The following is a 23,791-nucleotide window of genomic DNA, read 5'->3' as shown; positions in this document are numbered from 1 at the left end:
TGTGACCGCTAGTTAGCCTCATTTATGGATAAATGAGACTTTGGAAAACAAAATTTCTGCATATGTGAGAGCGTTGGCTTTCAGGGGAAAAAAGAGGCGGAAGTTAAAGGAGGACTGACTCTGTTAGCCTGGCCCCTTGTCTCTCAGAAAAGCCTTTGAGAAGATGCCAGCAACAGCAGAGCTCGAGGTTCAAGGCCTTCTCCCTCTTTTCCTCTCTCTGTGATTCTCCCTTCTTCTCTTTCTTGATCTCCTCCAAATATTTGCTCAAAAGTCAAGATGTGAAAATCCCCTGGAGGTTTGGGACCGGTGACCTGATACTCTGCTCACATGACTGTCTGTGTGCACACAAAACCATGGAGGCAACCACACACACGCATGCAGGCCTTGTCTTGGCAGTGACACAGTGACAACTTACAGGAGGAACAAACAAAAACTCTTCCAGATGTCTACACTCGCCTCCACTTTTCTCACTGCATCTTGTCCTTTCTGACCTCTGCTGCATGCTGCCCTCTCCACTGTATAGCTAATAACAGAAATATTGATACCCCTCCATTCCACTCCTATTTCTCTCCTATAAGCAGACCACACCAACATAAAGCGTCTTCTCACATTCTCAGCATATTAGCGGTATCCTTGGCTGCATCTTTTTAAAAGTATTTTTTTAATGATAGGTGCGGTGCTCAAACTGCACGTATGAAGTATAACACAACCGGCTTCAAGAGAAACAGCAAAGATATCCAATACATTATTTCGAATCCAATCAGGCGCAGGATAAGATGACGAGGCACGTCAATGTTAAAACAAAAAAATGCAGAAGCTGGGATGATAATCACTGGCATCAAGTAGCTGAAATGTTGTATTTGTCCTTGGTGCAGTGTGTTCCAGAGGTTTCGGGTTTTTAGGTGGTTGGCGCTCTTGCCTCCTTTAGAAAGGCAGGAAAGCAGCACATGAGCTCTATTCACACAGAGGTAAAGAGGGCGAACAGACATCGAGACAAAGAAAGACTTCATTGCAGCCGCGCTTCTTTTACGCCTACTGTCTCCACATTGGGATGAAATGTTGCCAAAATAAATCTTGATTTAAATGCTTCATGATTGTGTGAAAAGGGTGGGGTTAGGGTTTTTGACTGAAAAGAACATCTACAGTTTAACGATAGCTGTATTTGATTTGAATTTTTGTGGGTTTGCTCACAGCCAATCACCACAAATGTTCTTCAATTTAATGTGACATGTGATTGGCCCACTAATGCAGCCTTTATAACCCTTACATACCGTAGTGTTGTGAAGTTAAGTGTGTATATTTAATGAAAATGTTTGAAAATCTGCAAATAATACTTCCATTTGATATGAATTTCTGTACAAATCATTTGGATGGTGATGAGTGTCTTTCACCTTTGTATTGTATTGATACAGTAGGATCAAAAACTCAACTTGTACCTGTAGCAGATAAAGGGTACTGGTTTTGCTACTGTTTTCGTAATGACACCCAGAGTTTTTCTACTCTGAAATAGGGGAAAGTAACAGTAATAGTAACAGAAAGTAATTTTAAAACCAAAAATCATAACATTACAGTGAAACACACACAAACAATGCAACATCACTAGTTGGGGAAAACATTTAGCAATCGCCTTGGACATAATTGATGAAAATAGGAGTCATTATCAGAGACTTTAACCACATCCTCGAGAGAGAGAGAGTCAGAGAGACGGCGTCATTATATGGAGCCGGATGTGTGACCGCTCTCCCAAATGTTGGTTTTTGCTGTGTTTATTTATCTACCCGACCCACTCAGAGGTGACCCCAGGGGTGAGCTATGGGGGCAGGCGAGTGTGTTGCTTTGGACACACACACACACACACACACACACACACACACACACACACACACACACACACACACACACACACACACACACACACACACACACACATACACACACACACACACACACACACACACACACACACACACACACACACACACACACACACACACACACACACACACACACACACACACACACTTCAGGTTTAACATTTAGCCACAGCATCTAAAAATATCAACCCAGGAAAAAGGTGGAAAAATACCAGCCTTGTGTGGTGGAGAGAGGGAGAGAGAGAGGGAGAGGGAGAGGGAGAGAGGTGAGGGAGTGATAGACCAACTCTCTCTCTCACCTCTTGATTTTTACCGCACCCGAGGACTGAAAGGCAGGTCTGTTCTGCAGTGTTTGCTATCCAACTGCTGGCTTCAAATACACACGCATGCACACGCACACGCACACACACACACGTTGATGTTCACAGCGGTCCGTCAAAGCCCGTTCTGGTGTCCTATTTATAAAAGTACTCCCTGCTTCATAACATCAATTACACTAGGGCAACCTGGTAGCAAAAAGTGGAAATATAAGTCTTTTGTGCCTCTCTGCTGTGACATGTTTACATGCAAAAGGTCTTTATTTTCCTCATACTGTCTGTGCTGCAGCACATCTTTTCACCCTGAGTGGTTTCACGATCCACCATTTTACTGTTTTGGTTTACTCTCTCCTTTCTCTCAAACCTAGCCCATACCTTTTTCAAATTATTTAAAAAATGCTTTACATTGAGTTTATGTGTTTGTGACACACATTTGTGGGATTTTATTATCTTAATCGAGGGGACTCCAATCCAGTTAGTGGCATTAAGATTATGTCCTTTCATAAAACCTCTCATACTACAGGATATTTCGGACAGATAATCTTTCAGACAGACCATTCTTGAATCACGATTGTTTCAGAGTTGTTTCTAAATAAGCAGAAACTCTGGCGTTAAAATATTTATTAGTGAAATGCTGAAATCTTAGTAGTAGCATGAGTTTCAAAAGTGTGACATAGTCAAAAAACAAAAGTTAAAACAGTGACATGTGATTTTGAAGAAAGTCTAATCCTAAAAAACTAATCCTTTAATTTATTGACTCAATGTTTACTGTAAACATCCAGAGGAGAAAAGCCCACACAATAATAATACTGCTTGATTTGTGGCTGCTCTGCCATGGCCTCTGTTCCTCTGCTCATGTCCACACCTCCTCCCCCTCCACAGTGAAATAAAGTTTGCCCACTCACGAGTAAAATGGGAAAGACAGGGATGGTATAACTTCATTGCTGGGGAATTTTAAACAGGGGAAAGTTGGCACCACTCAACATCTCAGCTCTACTAAATTCAGTCATGAATATTTCCAGGCTGTGGAAAAATGACCCTCTTCTCAATGCAGCAGAACTAAAGCTTTCGACAGAATTATAGGTGGATGTATCTGCTTCCATATATCAGAGCAGGTTGAGTTTCAAGCTTTTTGTGACCCTGGAGGTGATTTTTTTTTTTAAATATTCGCTGGTGGTTTTCGAGTGAGGAAATCCCTTGGGTCAGATAATGGATACAAAACTTTGTCTTGAATTCAGAACTTGTTGAACTTTGACAATGATCAGATTCACAAACAGAGCTTTCCATGACTTATGAGTGGTCAAATACTCGAAAACACACACACACACACACACACACACACACACACACACACACACACACACACACACACACACACACACACACACACACACACACACACACACACACACACACACACACACACACACACACACACACACACACACACACACACACACACACACACACACACACACACACACACACACACACACACACACACACACACACACTGGAGAGAAAGACAGAGCCTATTTGAATGGACTTTCCTGCTGTCAGAATGTCTGGTATGCATTAGCCACAGACTCCAGTGGGATAGCTGGATCCACATTATGCATATGGACACACACACACGCACACACGCACACACACACACGCACGCACACGCGCACACACACACACACACACACACACACACACACACATACACACACACACACACACACACACACACACACACACATACACACACACACACACACACACACACACACACACACACACACACACACACACACTTAAAAGAGAGACAAGTAAAGAAAGTCACCCCCACAAGGGTCTAACACAGAAATAATTAAGTGTATTTGAGAAGATGCCTCAGAAACGATCCACTGTTAAAAGTTTTTGCCGAGTTCAAAATGGTGCAAGATTCTGAGGAAAATGTTTCCAGCATCCAAAGCTGCATTCCCATCTGGTTGAATGGGACAGACATGTAGCTATTAATATATAGGCTTATGTGTAAGCAGACATATGCATGAAAGTAACCACAGCGTGCACACAGTGTTTGCTTGAAACTCTTTCTATAAACGCGCTCTATGATCTCTATCTCACTCACCCTCTCCGTGTCTTTCCTCGCTTTTTTAAAACTCCATATAAAACTCTCCGCTCTCTTTTATTCTGTTAGCTTTGGCACAAAGAACAAATGTGTTTGTGTGTTGCAAAAACTGATTTGTGTGTTCATGTCTGTCTGTGCAGCTCACTCTGTGAAAATAAAAAATGATTTAGGGGACGTTCTGGAAAACAACTAATGTTTAACATCACTTTTTGTTTGTTTAGTTTTTGGTTTGAAAAATGTAATTTCTCTTCAGCACTGTTGATTGAGAAAACCCTCATGCTCTCATCAAGACCTCTTGCTTGTTTACACTCTCAAAAAGAAGTTGTGTTTAGAGGATAACAGTGAAGAATATGTCATAAGTTTGACTTTGTAAGTACAAGTGGGGGTGGATTGAGGCGGGAGGATGTGGAAGTGATGGGAAGTTTTTTCCGCTGTTCTTTCTCCTTTTTCAAACATTGCTTGGCAGAGTTAGGTCAGTGTGACCTCTGTGTTGAACCTTTCTGACAAAACCATCATTAATTACCATTGAGCCCATCATATTTATTATCCTTTCAGCAATGAAGAAAGCTCAGCGTGATGACAGAAGCTTTGAGACTGAAGTCATAAACAGGGTTTTTACTGGCAAATATCTGCTGTCATTTCTACAATTTCAACTCTGTCTCTGCCCACCAAATGTTGCTTCTCTATTTCCTTGTTAAAAATGAAATTGACATCATACAAACCACCCGTGCAGTGGAGGGAGAGCTGGAGAAAGGCGTGCATGCTGGGATCAAAGAGGCTAGGGGACCGCATGGCTCCCACAAAGCAGCACTTATCCAAAAACTGAATCAGTCACAGTCTGGACTGGACACAAAACCAATTGTACAGTACTCACAAACTCTTAAATATGAGCTCATTGCAGCTGGAGACTTGAAGACAAACACCTAAATCGTAGCGCAGAGAAATATAAGATGCAGTTTCAGCACAGACCTGGGTTGACCTGTGATGTGACGGCTGCTAACAGGTAGAGGAGGATGAGGAGGAGGAAGTGGACGTCCCACAGGTGCTTCATCCCAAACACATGCACAGAGACAGGCCTACAATCTGAAAGACAAGATGGAAACAACAGGTTACAGACATGTGTGAAGAATGGTTTATTATAAAGTTTGACTGAAAGGCTAAAACAGTGAGAGATATCTCAGTTTGTTGGCAAGAGGAGCACTTTATTTTCTCCTCACTCCTCTGTGTTCATGGGAACCACACATTTGTTTGCATATACAAGAGGAAAGTAGGAGTTTAATTGGAAGCACGCTTTTTTATTCCACACAATAAAAGGCACAGTAATTGCCACCAATCTGAATTTTCCATTTATTTAGTGCTTTATCACTCTATGAGACGGCCTATTCAATTCTAACAGTGGAGATATTTTAATAATAACCATACAAGAAAGAATAGTTAATATGTAATTAAAATGAAGCCTCATTATTTGACACATGACAAAGTAATTAAAGGAAGAAATTATGAATAAATCAATTATGAATGAAGGAGAGAAAGAGAAGTAGAGACACTGAGTCACAGACATGACTTCAGCCGAAGGGATGCAGCGCCAACCAGCCGCCTCCAACAACCAAACTGACCACTTAGTCCAACAACACAGCAAAACATTTACTTTCACAAGAGTAGAGTTAAGAAAAAACCGAGTAAGAATGACCTGCATACACCCTAAGGAACATCTCATGTGTATAGTCACCAACATTATCAAAACAGCTTCCACTTAGTTTGCTTCACAAGAAGCCCTGTTATACTTTTTGGGGTTTTCCTTACCTGTAGTGTGCTATATAGGTTGTTGTGCATATAAATGGTCGGCAAAGGCTAAAATCCCAAAGTTCCCTCCAGAGGGAGTTTCTCTCCCATTCACTCCCCCCCTGCCTGAAACGCTTCCATTGGACTCCTTTGTTTAATAACAGTACATAATGTCATCACTATGTAAAACTCGCGCTTCTATTGGCTAACGCTCCAAGGTGTGAGGCGCCGGGCGGGTGTGGGGATACTCATAAGCCCCCGGTTGGGTGCTTCTTTGTTGGAGTTTACCCCAGTGGACGAGAGGGTCGCCTCCCTACGCCTGCGGGTTATGGGGGGGAAAACTCTGACTGTTGTATGTGCTTCATACATCAGTTCAGAGTATTCAGCCTTTTTGGAGACCCTGGAAAGAGTCCTGTATGGGGCTCCTGAAGGGGACTCAGCTGGGAGACTTCAACGCACATGTGGGCAATGATGGAGACACTTGGAGGGGTGTGATTGGGAGAAACGGCCCTCCTGATCTGAACCGGAGTGGTGGTTTGTTACTGGACTTCTGTGCTAGTCATGGATTGGCCATAACAAACACCATGTTCAAACATAAGGATGCTCATAAGTGTACGTGGTACCAGAGCACCCTAGGCAGAAGGTCCATGATCGATTTCGTTATCGTATCATCGGACCTGAGGCCGTATGTTTTGGACACTCGGGTAAAGAGAGGGGCGGAGTTGTCAACTGATCACCATCTGGTGGTGAGTTGGGTCGAGTGGCGGGGGAAGCCTCTGGACAGACCTGGTAAGCCCAAACGTGTAGTCTTCAGCGGAGATTTTCGGGCATCCCTGTGGAGGTTGGGGACATTGAACCAGAGTGGTCGGTGTTCAAAGCCTCTATTGCCGAAGCCGCGGAAGTGAGGCTGTGGTCTCAAGGTCTTAGGTGCCTCAAGGGGCGGTAACCCTCGAACCTCCTGGTGGACACCGGTGGTCAGGGAAGCCGTCCGACTGAAGAAGGAGGCCTTCAGGGATATGTTATCCCGGGGGAGTCCCGAGGCAGTTGCAAGGAACCGACAGGCCCGAGGGGGAGCAGCCTCGGCCATGGCCGAGGCAAAGCAGTGGGTGTGGGAGAAGTTCGGAGAAGCCATGGAAAAGGACTTTCAGGCGGCACCAAACTTGTTCTGGAAAACTGTCCGACACCTCAGGAGGGGGAAGCAGAGAACTATCCAAGCTGTGTACATTAAGGATGGGACGCTGTTGACCTCAACTGATGGAGTGTTAGGGCGTTGGAAGGAACACTTTGTGGAACTCCTGAACCCGACAACTATGTGGCAGAGGCAGACTCCCGTCTGGAGTATGACGGGGGATCAACACCAATCTCCTGGGGGGAGGTCACTGAGGTAGTCAAGCAACTCCACAGTGGCAAAGCCCCGGGGGTGGATGAGATCCGCCCAGAAATGCTGAAGGCTCTGGGTGTTGAGGGACTGTCATGGTTGACACGTCTCATCAAAGTTGCGTGGAAGTCGGAAACAGTACCGAAGGAGTGGCAGACCGGGGTGGTGCTTCCCCTTTTCAAAAAGGGGGATTGGCCTCAGCCAGGGCTGCGCTTTGTCACCAATCCTGTTTGTAATATACATGGATAGGATTTCGATGTGCAGTCGGGGGGGAGGGGGTCTGCAGTTTGGTGGACTAAGGATTGCACCACTGCTTTTTGCAGATGATGTGGTTCTAATGGCTTCATCGGTCTGCGACCTTCAGCACTCACTGGATCGGTTCGCAACCGAGTGTGAAGCGGCTGGGATGAGGATCAGCACCTCCAAATCGGAGGCCATGGTTTTCAGCAGGAAACCAATGGACTGTCCACTCCAAGTAGGGAATGAGTCCTTACCCCAAGTGAAGGAGTTCAAGTATCTCGGGGTCTTGTTCTCGAGTGAGGGTACAATGGAGCGTGAGATGGGCCGGAGAATCGGAGCAGCGGGAGCGGTATTGCTGTCGCTTTACTGCACCGTTGTCTACCGGGCCATTTTCGTTCCTACCCTCACCTATGGTCATGAAGGATGGGTCATGGATGGATGGATGGAAGGCTAAGGGGAGGGTCATCTGTAATGGGTTGACCAATCAAAACAGAGCCTGCCAGCTAACCAATCAGAGCAGACTGGGCTCTGGTTTCAGACAGAGGGTGAAAAGAGGTGCTGCAGCACAGGCAGTATGAGAAAAATAAAGAGCTTTTTGAACATTAAAGCATGGAGACATGTCCCAGTAGAGGCACAAAGTACGAATATGAACCTGAAAAAGAGCCTAATATGTCTTCTTTAAACACCTCAGTGTTGCTATCTGACTGTGACAGAGTTTACTACTTGCAGAAACCAGCAGGGGCCCATTTCCTGCTGCTTAAAGTCTCTGTTATATACATTTTATTGTTTATACCAGGTTAATTGTGTCTTATGTAACACATCTGTTCAGCAACTGAGACACTTTTGTGTTAGTATAAGATATCTAGAGGTTTTGTAATTGCTTTTAGTTTTTTTTGTCCACTATCTAATGGTTTTGTATCCTGTGCTACAACTCCTATGTAAATACTACAAAGCAGGGTTATCTAAAGCCAATTAAACATGACAAAAAACGACCAGGGTACTGTGGGAATGTTCACACAGAGACATCAATGTCTGTGTGTATCAGACGTATCCTGGTCTTCGTCACCACCCAAAAACAACATTTTACTGACGTTTCCCTGTTGAAATAACACAAGGATCAGCAGCCGGGAGTAACACTACAGGCCTTCATTCAAATACTGTCCAATCCGCTGTCAGTGACTGAGCAGTATTATAATACATAATTATTCCTCTAAAATCATCTTTGTTTTTCTCTTATTGCTTGTGTTCAACATGGGTTATCTACCTATTTGTTTGCTAACTCCTCTGTTAACCTCTGTGAAGATATGACATATATGAAGTGCAGGTTTACACATGCTGAATTCTTCCCCTTGGAAACAAATCCAGACTTGTTGTTTTTGAGCTCATGCCAAAAATGTTCTCTATTTATGACCAGCTGGCTGGATTTTATAAAGATACCTGATATTTCAAAACAATTTCCTCAGCTTTCCACATCGTCTGCCTGCAGTGATTGGGCATGTGCATTTGGAAATATGATTTATTTTTATATTTATGGTTTATGTTTTTTCCAAGTATAGGACCTGTGGACAAAAATGCATTCTCCAAAGTCATCTGATTTAAGAGCCAAATGCTTTGCCTTAAAAGTAATCCTGTAAAAACAACCCTAAACTAACGTCGTGCGACCAGACTTGATGGTCCACCCACTGAATTTTGTGACACAAATTAAGGTCTGACTTGCCTCTTTCATTGTGCCCTCAACACATGATCTCATTGCTTTTTTTACTTCCATTTCCTGCTGCTTCAGATTACAGCCACTTCCCACTGAGACGCCTTTACTAAGCTTAACTCCTCTCGGCTTTTCATGGCTAATGAAACACAAACACCTGATGGCTTGTGTGCATTAAGAAGTAAAACATGTGTTGACCATGTGCTGAAGAAAAATGTATGTAAAGGCTGCTTGTGCTGTTTCGTGGAAGAGGACTGACCTTTGGTTCAACGTTTGGAGACTCTCAAAGGACCATAATGGCGGGTTTGCATGTTTTAGCCCATTTACTGCAAACCACTGAACATTTCACAACAGTGATCACCATTTCCTAAAGCACGCTCGATGTGGCTCAGTCTCTCCTTCTATTATCATGAAATATAGCATCAACATCCATTGTTCCCAGAGGATGAATTATCTTGATTTTTCACCAATAGGTTGAAATTCTCCCACACTGTCTCTAGACCATGACAAAATCAAAGCAATGTATCTAAAAGTAATAATACAACTCCTAAAAGCTTCAGCTGCATTTTGAGATGATTAAAATACTGTATGTAAGTTGCTTTGGATAAAAGACATACATGTATGTTTGTATCCTCAGAGTTAAAGCTGCATATATGAGATTAAAGTCATTGTTTATACTGTTGTACTTTGAGAATTTGTTTAGTTGAGTGTACACTAAGTTTAACATCAGAAATGGCCTAAATGGTCATGGTTTAGTGATTATTAAAATATGGGAAATGTATTTCCTGTCCATCAGTTGTATCGCACCTCCTTTGGATCCAGCTGTGTTCTCAATACCTGTGTGAAGTAAACAGCTGTTATTCCGCCACACTAGCCTCTGCTATAGTCAAATCAGTTTTAGCAGCACTAAAGTAACAGACACAGGTTCACAGCTCTGGAAACTTCTCTCAGAGGAAAAACATATTCATGTCGTATCTCGGTTTTCCGAAAGTGTCTATTCCAGGAATTATCCCTTTTCGCATTCAGAGATATTTAGTAGTTTTTAGGAAAAACTGCTTATAAAAGCATTTTCAAATCATCTGAAGGATGGAAATTCAACTTTCTATTCATTAATCTCGAAAATGTCCAAAGCAATGTATTTGATATGCTTTTCCTTTCTTCCAAATGTAGTTTTTTCCCACAGAAACCCTCCAAATGTGACCTTTTACTGACACGTATAGTGCAACTTAATGTGTGAAAATAGGACATTGCTCTTTAAAATGTATTTAAACGGCTACACCTTGCAGTAACACAGATTTTACTGAACTGAAAACATGGGAAGTAACAGTAAAAAAAGAGAGTGATGGGGGGATTTGAGACGGAGGACCAGCTGCACAAACCCTTCAGAGGGGAAATTATTCTCAGAGCTCCTGAGAGAAAAAGTAGGAAAAGGCAGGAGATGCAGAAACCTTCCCCACCTGTATGTCAGAGCAGAGAGAGATACGGTTGTCTTTCAGAACCCAGAGGTACACACTGTGGGAATGAGGCTGAAGTAAGGCTAGTTCCTTTTCTAGAAAAATAAATAATTCCATATTCATTATGCCTGGTGTTTTACTGCTGATCATTCAGCAACGACCAGCAGACATGAACAGTTTTGGGTTGGATTTCACTTTTCTGAATGCTCTCTTTTGTAACCATTGAGACCAGATAAACTAGGTTCACCTACTTCTGGAGGAGTTTGCAAAAGGCTGCTAACAAACCATTCACTTCAGACACTCTGACACAAACAGAGAAGAGATGTGGGGGAAAGGCTGAGAAGGAGAGATGTGTCTGCCTACCACTTAGTTCCTTTGTGCTTCATAGCTAAAGTTAGCATGTTAACATGCTAAGCTAGATGGTAAGCAAACCTCATCAATGTTAGCATCAGTGGCGGCCGGCCCATAGGGGCGCCTCCCCACCTCTTCCCACATACAAAAATAAATAAATTAAAAATGTAAACCATTTTTTTTATTTTTTTATTTTTAATAAACAAGGTAAATATTATAATTGGTATCAGTAAAATGTATAATCTACAATAAAATCTCGTTTAAAATTGTGTTACGACGATGTCTAAAGTTACTGATAAGTCACATGTTTCCTGCCTGGCCTTGCCCATGTGTCATTACCTTTATATATACAGTCTATGGTCATTACCCTCTCTCGTCTGGGCGGTAAGAAAGGAGCCCTCAACCAGTGCAGCAGCAGCCACTAGCAGCTGACTGTTGCTATCTGTAAACTATGATGCCGAAACATAATTTCAGCCAATCAGCGTCGTCAAATCTGATGATCACCGGGCGCCAATGTCAGCACCCGGTCCAGTCTGTGAGTAGTTTGGACACTAGTGACTCGTATCCGGTGGGGTGACGCAGTACGGCAGTAGTTGATGAGGATGGCTTCATGTGCAGGTGGAGTCTCCGGACCTCGGTCCCCGCCCAATTCCGTTCAAGAGCTAATCTCCAATCCTTTCGAGTTTGGGAGATAAACTGTTGCTTAAAGACCTTGGACCGGACCAACCCGATTTGTATATATCGCAGCAAGCTCGTGAAAAAGACAAAACGTATCGAGGCTTCTCACGTAGCTGGTACACCAGAAAGGCATGGCTAGCTGGACAGGTAAATGCTGTCTTTTGTTTCCCATGCTTGCTCTTCAAACAGCCGGGGACAGATACGATCTGTTCAGAAACTAGACAAAAAAGTTAAACAAGTACAAACCACAGACTGCCTGTGTCATGGCGAATACAGTCGCTGGTTTATTTATGTCTGTATAGGCCGTTGTTGTGAGTGTGGACGGTCGGAGCATATATAACGTTAGCTTAGCCAAGCTCCATTTAGAAAACACGCATTTTAAAAGGGTATTTCGCCTGCCGTCTGTCTGCAGACTTGTCAAAGCATTAATTCATGGTTTTTACTAACCGGTATCAGTATGTTGTTACTTCGGCATCATTTTGAAACGTGTATTACAATTAAATCACGGTCAAATATGTTCATCTTGTTGTAGTACTCAGTCCGACTCAGCCTGGTTGTTCCTGGCCCTAGAACCACGATTTTATGGGGCCAGAAAAACTGTGAATTAGGACCCGCTAGCCGGTACTAGGCCAAGTGGAAACGCAAACAAAAACGGGCCCCGCACGGCTCGGCACGCTTAAAGCGAGCTCCGCGCTGCACTGAAAACGCGCCATTACATCACCAGAAGTCCTAATTTAAGGGGTCATTTCTCCCAAAAAAAATGTTTTACTCACTATATCAACAGCCCCACCAAAAATGTTTTCCACCAGCCGCCACTGGTTGGCATGCATTGTAGGCTTTAAGCTCAAAGTATCTAAGTGGCTCTATACTCTCTTTCCCCGCTTTTTTATTAGCATTGTATTGCATTTGTATCTAAACATTGTCACATTTTGGTCAACAAATCACATGACCTCTATATGTAAATGTTACAAAGTGACCTTTTCGGAGAACATATAGCCTCAGACAGAGCCGTCTTTTTCTAAATTCATCCTGACGTGAAAAAAGTCAAAAGCGACTCTCATTGCAGATCTTTCAGAGAGCTAACCTTCATGAAAGCCTACACCAAAACACAGCTCACTCAAAACAAACCACAGTCAGGTCCACTGACATCTAGAAAAGCTTTCAGAAAAGGAACCAAAAATAAACTTGGGCTGAAAGTGTGTTAGGAAATCATAACAGGGTAATTTAAAGTAGAGAAGCATGTTTGACACATTTCAAAGATAGTGGGGACATTTTCTTTATGAAAAAGTAAAAGTATGGTTTGTGGGTCAAACTAGAGGCCTTGGAGAAAATCGTTTGTGGGTCAAACTAGACGCCAGTTTTATTAGTTTCGGAAAAAATTAAAGGATCTTATAGTTCGAGGGTGGACTATAGGGTAAATTTTCTTAGTTTTACTAAAACTATTGTGAGCTTTATAGTAGGATACAAGGTACGACTATTTTATAGTGGGTTACTAGGTACGACTATGGGTATTTTCTTAGTTTTGGGGAAAACTTTGACAGTCTTTTAATGTTTCTTTTCTTTTTAATGACTGTTTTTAAATGCCTTTGTCTGAATGTCTTTCATTTTTGTAAAGCACCTTGAATTGCCTTGTGTTGAAAGGTGCTATATAAATAAACGTGCCTTGCCTTGCCTTATGAGTCTTAAATCACAGTGTTAGACACATGAGAGAAGATCCAAACCTTTAGAAACAAAGTGAGAAGATGCAGAGAAGAACAAGAAATAAAAGTATTTGTGTATTTCTTTCATATAACTTCAGTTTATCTGGGGACGTAGGCTTAAAATAATGCAAACTGCATGTGTACATTACATTGTGCAATCTATTTGAGTAAACTAGTATACATATTAAAGTTAGACCTACTTTTCTATATCTTCAAATCTTTCCATTACTATATTATATAGCATGACAGCCGTTTACAGCACTGTTACTTTCTCCCAGAGGATCACATGTGAAAACAAAACCATATGTGGTAAATTATACCAAATGTGGTGGCAAACGACTGTATATACTATACCAGTGGGAGTTATGGCATGACATTTCCCATTAAACACAATATCTAACATGTCAGTTACTCACTTTGGGACTGATATACTGTATGAGTTTAGATTTAGCATAGATATGTTAAAGTGCTTATAATCAGAACAATACTGACTCGACAGACATTAAAAACACTGACTGGACTTTTGTCTGAATATAGGTTATTATTAACCACCAAATGTTAATAGGAGCAAGCACAGTTGATTATGTCAACTTTGAGTAGAAGGTTCCCGAATAGACGATTGACTTGAACGTCTACTTCTGGAGGAAAAATAGTCTGCACCCCATAAATATCAGCTCCCTCTCTGCTGGTTCAGGAAGTGGTGAAGGTCAGACACTCCCCTCAGAAACCCCCAGAGCTCACACACACACAGAGATACAGGTAGTGTCGGGACAAATTACAATATATTTTAGATTCACCCATTAGACCCCATATTAGTATTTGCTCAAGTACTGTTTCGGCATATTTGTACTTTACTTGAGTATCTTCATTTTATGCTATACCTTTACCCCACCTAGTATATTGTAATTTACTTTACTGCATTAAGAAAACACAATTGAAAACACATGATATGCTTTTATGATATACAGAAATGCAGTTCTGTAATCGATAAAAAATTGGCACAACTTTGACAATGTTCAACATCAAAATTATATGACACGTTGTCACGATTCTTGTGTTGTGTCACGTTTTTAGTTTTGTGTGTCTGGTAGTGGGTGTTTTTCTGTTCTCCTTGTCATGTTTTCCTCCCTGTGTATTGTCTGGTCTTTCTCCCCGTGTTTTCCTGTCTGTCGTTAGTTTCCCTGGTGTGTCTAATTTCCTGATTGTTTTCACCTGTCATCCCTTCTGTGTCTCCTGTGCTCATCAGCGTCAGCCCCGCCCCTGATTGTTCCCACCTGTGTCTTATTGTCATGTGTTTAAATTCCCCTGTCTCCCAGTGTTCAGTGTCAGTTCGTTTTTGTCTCTTGTCATGTTCAGGTCTATGCGTTTTGTCTATTGCCATGGTAAGGTCTTGTCTCTTGCCACAGTCAGGTCTATGCTCTCTTTGTGCTATTGAAAAGTTTTGTTCCTCACCACGTGAGCGATTTTCATTTTGTTCTTATTTCTTTTTGTCATCTCAACCTGAGATTCAATAGTGACTTTTTTGTTCATCTTGCCTGCTTTTGGAAAAATAAAGTATATTCCAATACTTTACCTCTGTCTCCCAGGTCGTGCAATTGGGTCCTACCTCCTAAGTGCCTGAGTTCTTAACACACTAGTTGATGATAACAAAAAAAGAGTGCAGTTTTGCATGTACTTTTCATACTTGAAATACCATTATTGCTTATAAAACTTCCGTACTTGTGCAACATTTTCTAAATAAAAGTATTTCTAATTTTACTAAAGTAAAAGATCTGAGCACTTATTCCACCCTTCTCAGAGGAAAGGCCATAAATAAGTATTTTGGCAAAGTTTTGATGTCTTCAGACACACAAATCCACCGCTCTGTTCCCGGTCCGTCTCTAACTAACTCACTCACTTACTCACTCACTCACTCTCACACTCACACTCACACTCACACACACACTGTATATGCATATACTGTATAGCCATGAGGCAGGGGCATGATGTCTGGAGGAAGTACATTTGAGTAGGAATAGTTGTTATTATTTTAACTTTGTGCAAAAAAAGAACTGCCTTTTCTTTTACTTCTCATTTACCATACCAAGCAGAATATTTGCCATAATTTATTGAAAATGTAACAGGGAAAATAACATTTTTCTAGTCATATTTGGGCCTCTAACTTCCCCATGTGCCACTGAACCAGGATGTTGTGGTAAATCTGTATGGGTCTTTACCACCTGCCCCACGCAATAGATTTATGGCTCCAGCTTTATATATATTTTCACATTATATGTATTATTTTCTCATATGGATTGCATTTAGCTCAAATCCCAGCTGTGCTTAAATAACAGCCTCACAGAGCTGCTATCATAGATTCTGGTCGAGGTAAAAACCTACATTTTCTTTACAACTGTTTGTCACAGCTGCAATAATGGAAAGGAGAATGTCTTGACAATAAATGCAGCTGTGACAAAACAGACCGATTGTTATTGCATATAAAGTACATGAGTTGTGGGTAAATTAAAAAGCAAGAATCCAAGATTTTGCTACAGGCTTCTAATTTGATCACAAGATGTTGAACTTGCATATCATCTTGTCACATTGTTTTTTGAACTGTGTGAAATAACTGTAATTACATTTGAAGTAATAGAGTTTAACAGAAATTATGACCTGTGTTTGAGCTTTGTGATTATGAATTTTAAAAAAAATGTTTTGCTACTTTTAACCTTTTGCTCCACTACATTTATTTTACAGATGTCATTACTAGTTACATTGGTGATTTAGATTATCAATACAAAATATAAATACATCATAAATTATTTTAGGTTAAGCTACCCAGTTGTAATCCAAATAAACCCCACTTTTACCAAGTGCATTATTGAAGAGTTGAACACATTATTGCATCAATAGTTGTAATTGTGATGTAACAATAATAAAAAATATACGGTGCTTAAATCTGCAAAACGCTTTTACTTTTGGAACTCAAAGTTTATTTTGTTGCTAGTACTTTTTTGTTTTACTCTAGTCAAACTTATTTTTACTTGTAACTGAGTATTTTTACACTGTAGTATTTCTACTTATAATTAAGTATTTCATTAAGTACTTCTTCCATCTCGGGCTATTAGTAACTTTGGACCTTCCTCCTTTCAGACAGTCTTTGGAGCGTTCAGTTTTTCTTGACCTGCCGAGGCTCACGGTGAAGCCCTCTGTCTCTCTGTGTGTGTGTGTGTGTGTGTGTGTGTGTGTGTGTGTGTGTGTGTGTGTGTGTGTGTGTGTGTGTGTGTGTGTGTGTGTGTGTGTGTGTGTGTGTGTGTGTGTGTGTGTGTACACACGTGTACACTGTTGGTGCTGGGCCCGATTGCCATATAGTGTGGGCACCGTAACCATCCACATGTGTTTTCTATTAAATCCCCTTGATTCTCCCTGAAGGCTGTAACATAGCATCACAGATATTTTATTTTATGGGACGGAATGAAATCCAAATCACATTTCCCAATCAGACCCAGGTGGAGCCATGTAAAGACACAGCAGTAAAATCTGAGAACCCACACACACACACACACACACACGTAATTAAATGTGCTTGACTGGAAGAGAAAACAACCCTCTATTGTCTGGAGAAGATGTGACACCTGTGGAGAAGTGTTCCAGTCCACATGCTTAATTTTAGAATATCTTACACCACATATGCACTGTAATGATATACAGGGCAGAGTGTTTTGCCATGATAGAGAGTGGATTTAAAACAAGACTGTGCTGCGTAAGCAATAGTTTTACAGTAACATGAAGCTACTTCTGGGGCTGCACTCCTTCAAATCCATCTTGAGACTCTTGTGATGAAGCAGAGGGGAAGGTTTGTCTTTACACTAACAGCTCTTGTTGAGGTTCTGCAGCAGGTCAGAGCACACCTGCTGAAGCTCCTCACTGATGGTGCCTTCAGGGACCTATAATTAAAGGTGTGGAGGTTCTCTTAAAAGCCAACCAGCTGATGCTTAAGGGAGGGAGACAAAGTGAGAAAGTGCAAGAGAGGCTATATTTAATCTACCTGCAAAATCTGACAAATATTTGAGACTCAAACAGTTCTTTGTGAATATATTGTGCAATGACAAGGGTTCTGTTTTGTTATGTAAGGAGAGACGCATTCAAATCTTCAACTCCATTTTGATTGAATATCCAGTCCCGGAACTTTACAGCTACACTGTCAGATTGGAAAAAACACTTGTCTACGCCAATATTTTTTCCTTTTTCCATTTCCCTCCGTTAAAGCAGCAGTCCATCCCCTGCACACTGCTGAAATCTAGAGCATGTGTGCATTCAGCTACGACGAGAAGAGCCTTCTTTAATTTCAACAGAGAAAGTTCACCTGTATTCCTAAACTAAGCATATAATGACTTAATAAATACCAGCAGTATGCATTTACCACCTTATAATCTAAGTGAAGGAGCTTTACCTTTGTTAAAGAGTGTGGGAGATAATCTCCCCCTGGAGGGAACTTTGGGATTTTAGCCTTGCTATCATGAACACCATTTACATGCACAACAACCTATATAACAAACTACAGGAAAGGGAACCCCCCCAAAACGCCTAATAGTGCCTCTTTTGGGACATATTCTATACTGTTCTGTTCTGCTATATTCTGTAGTTAAAAAGTATTGTCAGTTCAATGGGTTTAAAGTATGCAAAGTATGTGTCTTACTGTTAGAGCTGTTCAAGGGGAAGTCATTTGATAGTATTTTTTATTCTTTAGTCTAGTGCTTTAAAGTAAGGGCCCTCAAAAGGATCAAAAATATAAATCTCAAAAGTTATTGGAGAGATAGAATAAAGACACAAAAATGTGCTGCTAAATACTAGATTTTAGACTTTCCTCTGACCTTTTGTGTTGTAATTGATTTTATACAAGTTTAATACCGCTTTGGTGGTTATTGTATGAAATGGGACAAAGGGCCCAAGCCAGTTACTGCTTTTTTCAATTCAAGTCACAAGCAAAAAATTATGTAAAAATGCATTTAGTTTCTTAATGGTCCAAGCTTATCATGTGTTTTCATTGTCAATCGGAAAAGTCTTAAAAGTTAATTGTAACTATAGATGTAAAATAAATGTGGAAAACTACAATAGTTCCCTGTAAACTAAAGTGAAAGTATCTCAAAAAAGTACTTCAGTAAAGTACTTAAATGAATACTCTTTTGACACAACTGACAACACATAAATCCTCTCCCTACACATACAAACTACAGAGCATAGTACAATCCGATGATGTCCGTGCACGTGCAGTGATACGTCAGCAGTTACAACTCATCCGCTGCCCGGCTGTAGTTTGCACACAGTGGCAGCCTGCAGCACGTCATGAGGTCTTTTTGATGTTAGAATATATGACCACAGATCTTCCCTTACAGCCTCTAATCAGTGAAGACATGAGGAACTGAGAGACAGCGAGGTGGAGAAACAAACAAAAAGAGAGTGCTTCTTGTAAACAGGAGAATGAGGAATGACTGAGGACACATGTGCAAACACAGAGCAGGCACTGTGTGTTAATGTGCACTGGTGCAATGTGATGAAATACATTCACTAAAGTACTGTATTTAAGTACAATTTTGAGGTACTTGGAATGTTTCCATTTGAGGAAACTTCAGTATCCATTACAGTATCTTGGATACTTCTTACTGCGCTACCTTTATTTCATTTAGTTACTAGATACTGTAATAACAGTGAAGTGATGCTTACACATTACTGCATCTACAATTGGTCTAATCCAGTAATATAATATACATTATTCTGAAATGGGCCGTTTTGCATGATAATTACTTTTACTTTGGTATATTTTATGCAAATTCTATGTACTTTTACTCAAGTAAGATATTGCAAGCAGTATGTTCACTTGTAACAGAGTATTTTCTTCGTTGTTTTTCACAGTAGTTATGTTGAATGTGCATCTATATCTAACTCCTCTACATTGTCTCTACATCCATCTTTACAGTCTGAGTGAAATCAGCACCCTCTTAATACCTTGATGAATTGACCCAAAATGGAAAACATTATAGTAGAAACTTCATTGTTGTCATATTTCCTGTCACTGGAGCTAGACCAACATCTCATCTGGACCCGGGCCTCAAGTCAGAGACAAACAAGTAATTGAAGCTCAGAAATAAGAGGGACAGAGTGCAGTCTGCTTTAGGCTTCGAGTAACCTAATCCCCCTCAAATGGTAGTGATGAGTGGGGTTTCTGCTTTGGGCAGGGTTGAAGTTCAAGCACGTGTGGGAAACAAAGTCAACAGCATTTAAGGGATGATGTTCCCTGAAATGCTGCTATTTATACCAAATTACAGCAGGCACCTCAGCTAGCGAGTGCACAGCTGGTTTTCTCTTGCCAGAGGCATTGATTTGAAAACTCTACCAATCAAACAACGTCTGCCTTGAGTTACAGCCGAGCTAAGTAAGCACTGGGTGCCTCCAGCGCAGTGTTTTCAATGTGGGGTTGAAATGACAGACGTTGCTGTGGTGTGTGATTAGGGTCTGGATGTGAGGATGTCAGTCAGCCTACAATCATTGGAGGGAAGGGTGGCTAATTGACATGACATGTCAGGAAGAGGCCGTGATAACACAAGTAATGTTCTTCTTTTATACTATTTTATCTGAAGTTGAGTGTGTGGAGCCTTTAAGTGTGTATGCATCAAATTTCAAATTACAGCCAGATAATGGAGTGATTGTGTGGGCTTAAATCCCCCTTAAATGTTGTCTCCCTCTCTGTTTTCCATCTGTCTGGACAAATAAAAAACACTGAATGTCGGTTCATTATCCACTCCCCTCTGAAATCAACCACAGGCATTTCATTATTTTCCTGTCATGCCCTTCTTTCCGCTTGGACAATGAGCAATTGGACAATTACCCCGATAAAGATGGTTTCCTATTTATATCAAGCCAAAAGAGCACACAACAAAAAGGTCATAAAATAAAAAATCTACGCCCGAATACTCTTATAGTGTCATAAATCATCTGTGGTGGTCAGTGCGTCCCCAAACTTCATTTGTGGTCAAGTTTTGTAATTTCACTTTTTTTTCAGCTTGCTTTGTCTTGTTGTGCTTTTATTATTTCTTTGTTCCCTAGGATACCACCAGGACATAGAAAAAAGCCTGGCTTCAGAGAGGAAAACTGATAGAGGAAGAAAAGTCGCAAAGTGAGAAGAAAGAAGCTCGGCTCTCATTAAAATCTAAATGTATAATGATATTGTAGATTTTTGTCTGGATACTGAATACACACGTGGATTTTCTACATTTCTATGAAAAACTGTTTGCTATTGATGTTTTAGAAAGCTGTATAGAGACATGTTTGAAGATAGAGACCATATTCTGAGGTGACATGACATCATGTCAACAAAAAGAGAGTTTCAACAGCATTTAAGCATTTGAAGGAAGATCTCAACATCATGCGTGTCTGCAATTCAGGGTTATTCTTTTAAAGTTTTATATTAATCAATTAAGAATTTTGATTTAAAAAAATATATACTAAATAGTACCAAATCTCCAAGTAGCTAAAGCTCAGTCTATTCAATTTGAAGACCATTTTTGGATCAACTATCACAAAATGTGTATTTGTATATGTATGTGCATGATGTAAAAAGTGTGTACTGTGTGTACCTGTATAAAAACGCATGTGTGTGTACGACGGAGTGGAAACTGAATTTTCCCCTCGGGGAATTAATAAAGGTCCATCTTCTTTATCTTCCTCTAAAACCCATTTTTATTTGACTTCAATAATGTAAAATTGGCAAAAAAAGTAAATAATTCAATTGGAAAGGCTGAAAAAACGAATGTTTGGATTTTAGCATAACACACGCATGCATGCACGCACGCACACACACACCTGACCTGAGGGTCACCTTACCCTCTTTATAACAATTACTCCATTGATCAGCGTCACCTCTCTTCTCCTCTCACTGACTGTTCACATTTCAAAACTGTGAGCTCATACATATTCTTGAATCTTCACAAAACTCTTTTGTGTCAAGTTGGGTTAACAAATAACTTCTAAAAGGTAGAAAAAGAGGCCTCTGTGTGGAACATCTATCGCCTACATACCACCTACATACCACCTACGTAACACCTGCCTAACACTGAGGAACACACACACCACCTCCACCATTCAAAAGCAGGACATGCACTGCAGGGACGGGAATCTTTTCAAAGCTGTAACTTGACTCTGAGCATTCAACATTTCATCAGCTGACCACAACAAACCATAAATTAGGCAGTTGTTACATTTTTCTAAAATATACTTACTGACTACCCCGCCACAATAAAGCAAACAAAGATGCGGAAGCCTGATGCAAGGCATTAAAATAAGAGTCCCATCATTGTACCACTTCTTCTGTCGCTTGTAAGAGGAAGAGTTACACAAAAGAGAGACATTTGTGTGATGCAGCGAACACTCAAATATTGTCTGTTATTAAACGTATTAAGGTAGGCGCTAAATTAATGCAACACAGGAACAAAAATATATTCTTTAGAGGTTGAGGTGAATCGCTTCTGCTGGAGTTTTGATGACATTTAGAAAGAGAAGACTCGTTCATTTATATTCTTTTCTTCAACCATGATTATTATTTGATGTGAAAAGGTGTTTAAAGGGAGGAATGAGCCTTAATCACATATAATCACAGCCAAGTTAAACAGCGTATATTAATGGCTTCAGTTGGAAACAGCTGGATCTGCAGCAGAGCAGAAAAGACTTTGAATCTGGCATCGCTTTACTCTGCAGACGTAAAGAGTGGACAGCAAATCAACAGCTACTTCACACAAAAGGTACATGGAGTTCAAACGTCCAACTCAGGCTCCAACTATGAAACACTTCAAGGAACTTTTAAGGTACTCTCATGGGCTTTGAGAAACATGGTCAGACTAAGTTTTAAAGTCCAAACCATGATTTGAAACAGCAAAGAGCTATGGTTAAAAGTATAAAAGGTAACGAGGACTTACTTTTAAGACGTCCTATCCTTTCAGACCATTTGTTCGGAGATGTATTATTCCAGTGAGAGTCAGGACGACTGGATGTTACAATCAGAGCCCTTCTCTCTTGCTCGCCCTCAGACCGTAAGTCGCCTTCACCCGGGCTGATGTAAGAAACCCCAGCACACATAGGAAAGAAATTGAGGGAGAGAAGAGAGAGAGAGAAGAGAGAGAGGGGGAGGCAAAAAAAAACCTTCACATTCTGTGGATTCTTGGGAGAGTGCCAGAGTCCCAGAATTCCACATGCCGCACATAAGGTTTCAATTAAGTGCGAATCCAACGCTCCATCAGAAAGCTTTCTTCTTCCTCCTGAAAAGAGTCTTTCTTTGACAGCTACAGGCTGAAGCAACCATAATTCAAGGTAACGTTTGGGGCTGCTGAACTCATTTCTCTGTCATTGTATAACAGATGTATAGAACTTAAAAATGGTTTCTTGCTTCAGTGTTGCCATTTTTCAAGGCAAGCATAGATTTAGAATGTTGTAAATACATCACCTTGATCTTCAAATGCTGTAGATCTGATGATCACACACGTAAAAAATACACTTTAAAATACTTTTTTTCTTTAAAACAGCACTTCGTCACAGCACTAATAGTCAAACCAGATGAAAAGTGAAGGGTCAAGTGTCAAAGAGAGGTTGTCTTCTACTCACATCATACAGGGTGCCATCAGCTGATGATGTGGCCTCAACTGTTTGACCAGACAGAATAAGAAGTTAAAAAGTTATTTTGAAATGGTTTCATTCAAAACAATTGTTACTTTGAGGTTTTTCATTCTTAAAATGTTTCCTAAATGGCATCTGTACTACCTTCCACTGTATTCCAAATAACAGGAAGGAATTTATGGATATTATAATCCACTTGAATGGAGATTTTCTTCAGCTGCTTTTGACCATTTTTAGGCCGTCTAGCACTCTAGGGATCATAATGTTGGCTGTTGTTCTGCCAATTAATGGTCCTGAGTGAAATATCTCAACAACTATCCAATGGGTTGAACTGTGAAATGTTTACAGCTAAGGTCCCCAGAGAAGCCTTCTGACATGGTTCATCCCCTGAATGTTTCTCTAGCGTGGTTGCGTCGAAGACATTTAGTTTTGAGTGAAATGTTAATACAACAATCATGTTCCCTTCTAATCATTTGTTGACCTCCTATTTTCTCATTGGGTGCAATTCTCAAGGTTTACATTTTTTTAATTTCGCCTGCATAAGCTGCCCTTTC

The 23,791-nt window shown here is 40.8% G+C and overlaps 1 protein-coding gene across 2 annotated transcripts in view; it reads right to left on the bottom strand.

Moving 5' to 3' along the window:
- Positions 1-22,671, bottom strand: part of ddr2a (discoidin domain receptor tyrosine kinase 2a) — a 35,451-nt gene extending 12,780 nt beyond the window's left edge. For both annotated transcript variants that reach the window (XM_034229683.1, XM_034229684.1), the window contains exons 1-2: positions 22,544-22,671; positions 5,277-5,390 (exon numbers count right to left, since the gene is read on the bottom strand). In XM_034229683.1, the coding sequence (XP_034085574.1) occupies positions 5,277-5,358 (82 nt within the window). In that variant the 5' untranslated portion in view covers positions 5,359-5,390; positions 22,544-22,671. The remainder of the gene's footprint in view (positions 1-5,276; positions 5,391-22,543) is intronic.
- Between the last annotated feature and the right edge of the window lie 1,120 nt (positions 22,672-23,791).

The sequence above is a fragment of the Gymnodraco acuticeps genome, unplaced genomic scaffold, assembly GCF_902827175.1.
Source record: "Gymnodraco acuticeps unplaced genomic scaffold, fGymAcu1.1, whole genome shotgun sequence".
NCBI lineage: Eukaryota > Metazoa > Chordata > Actinopteri > Perciformes > Bathydraconidae > Gymnodraco > Gymnodraco acuticeps.
This window is presented reverse-complemented; position numbering and strand designations above follow the sequence as displayed.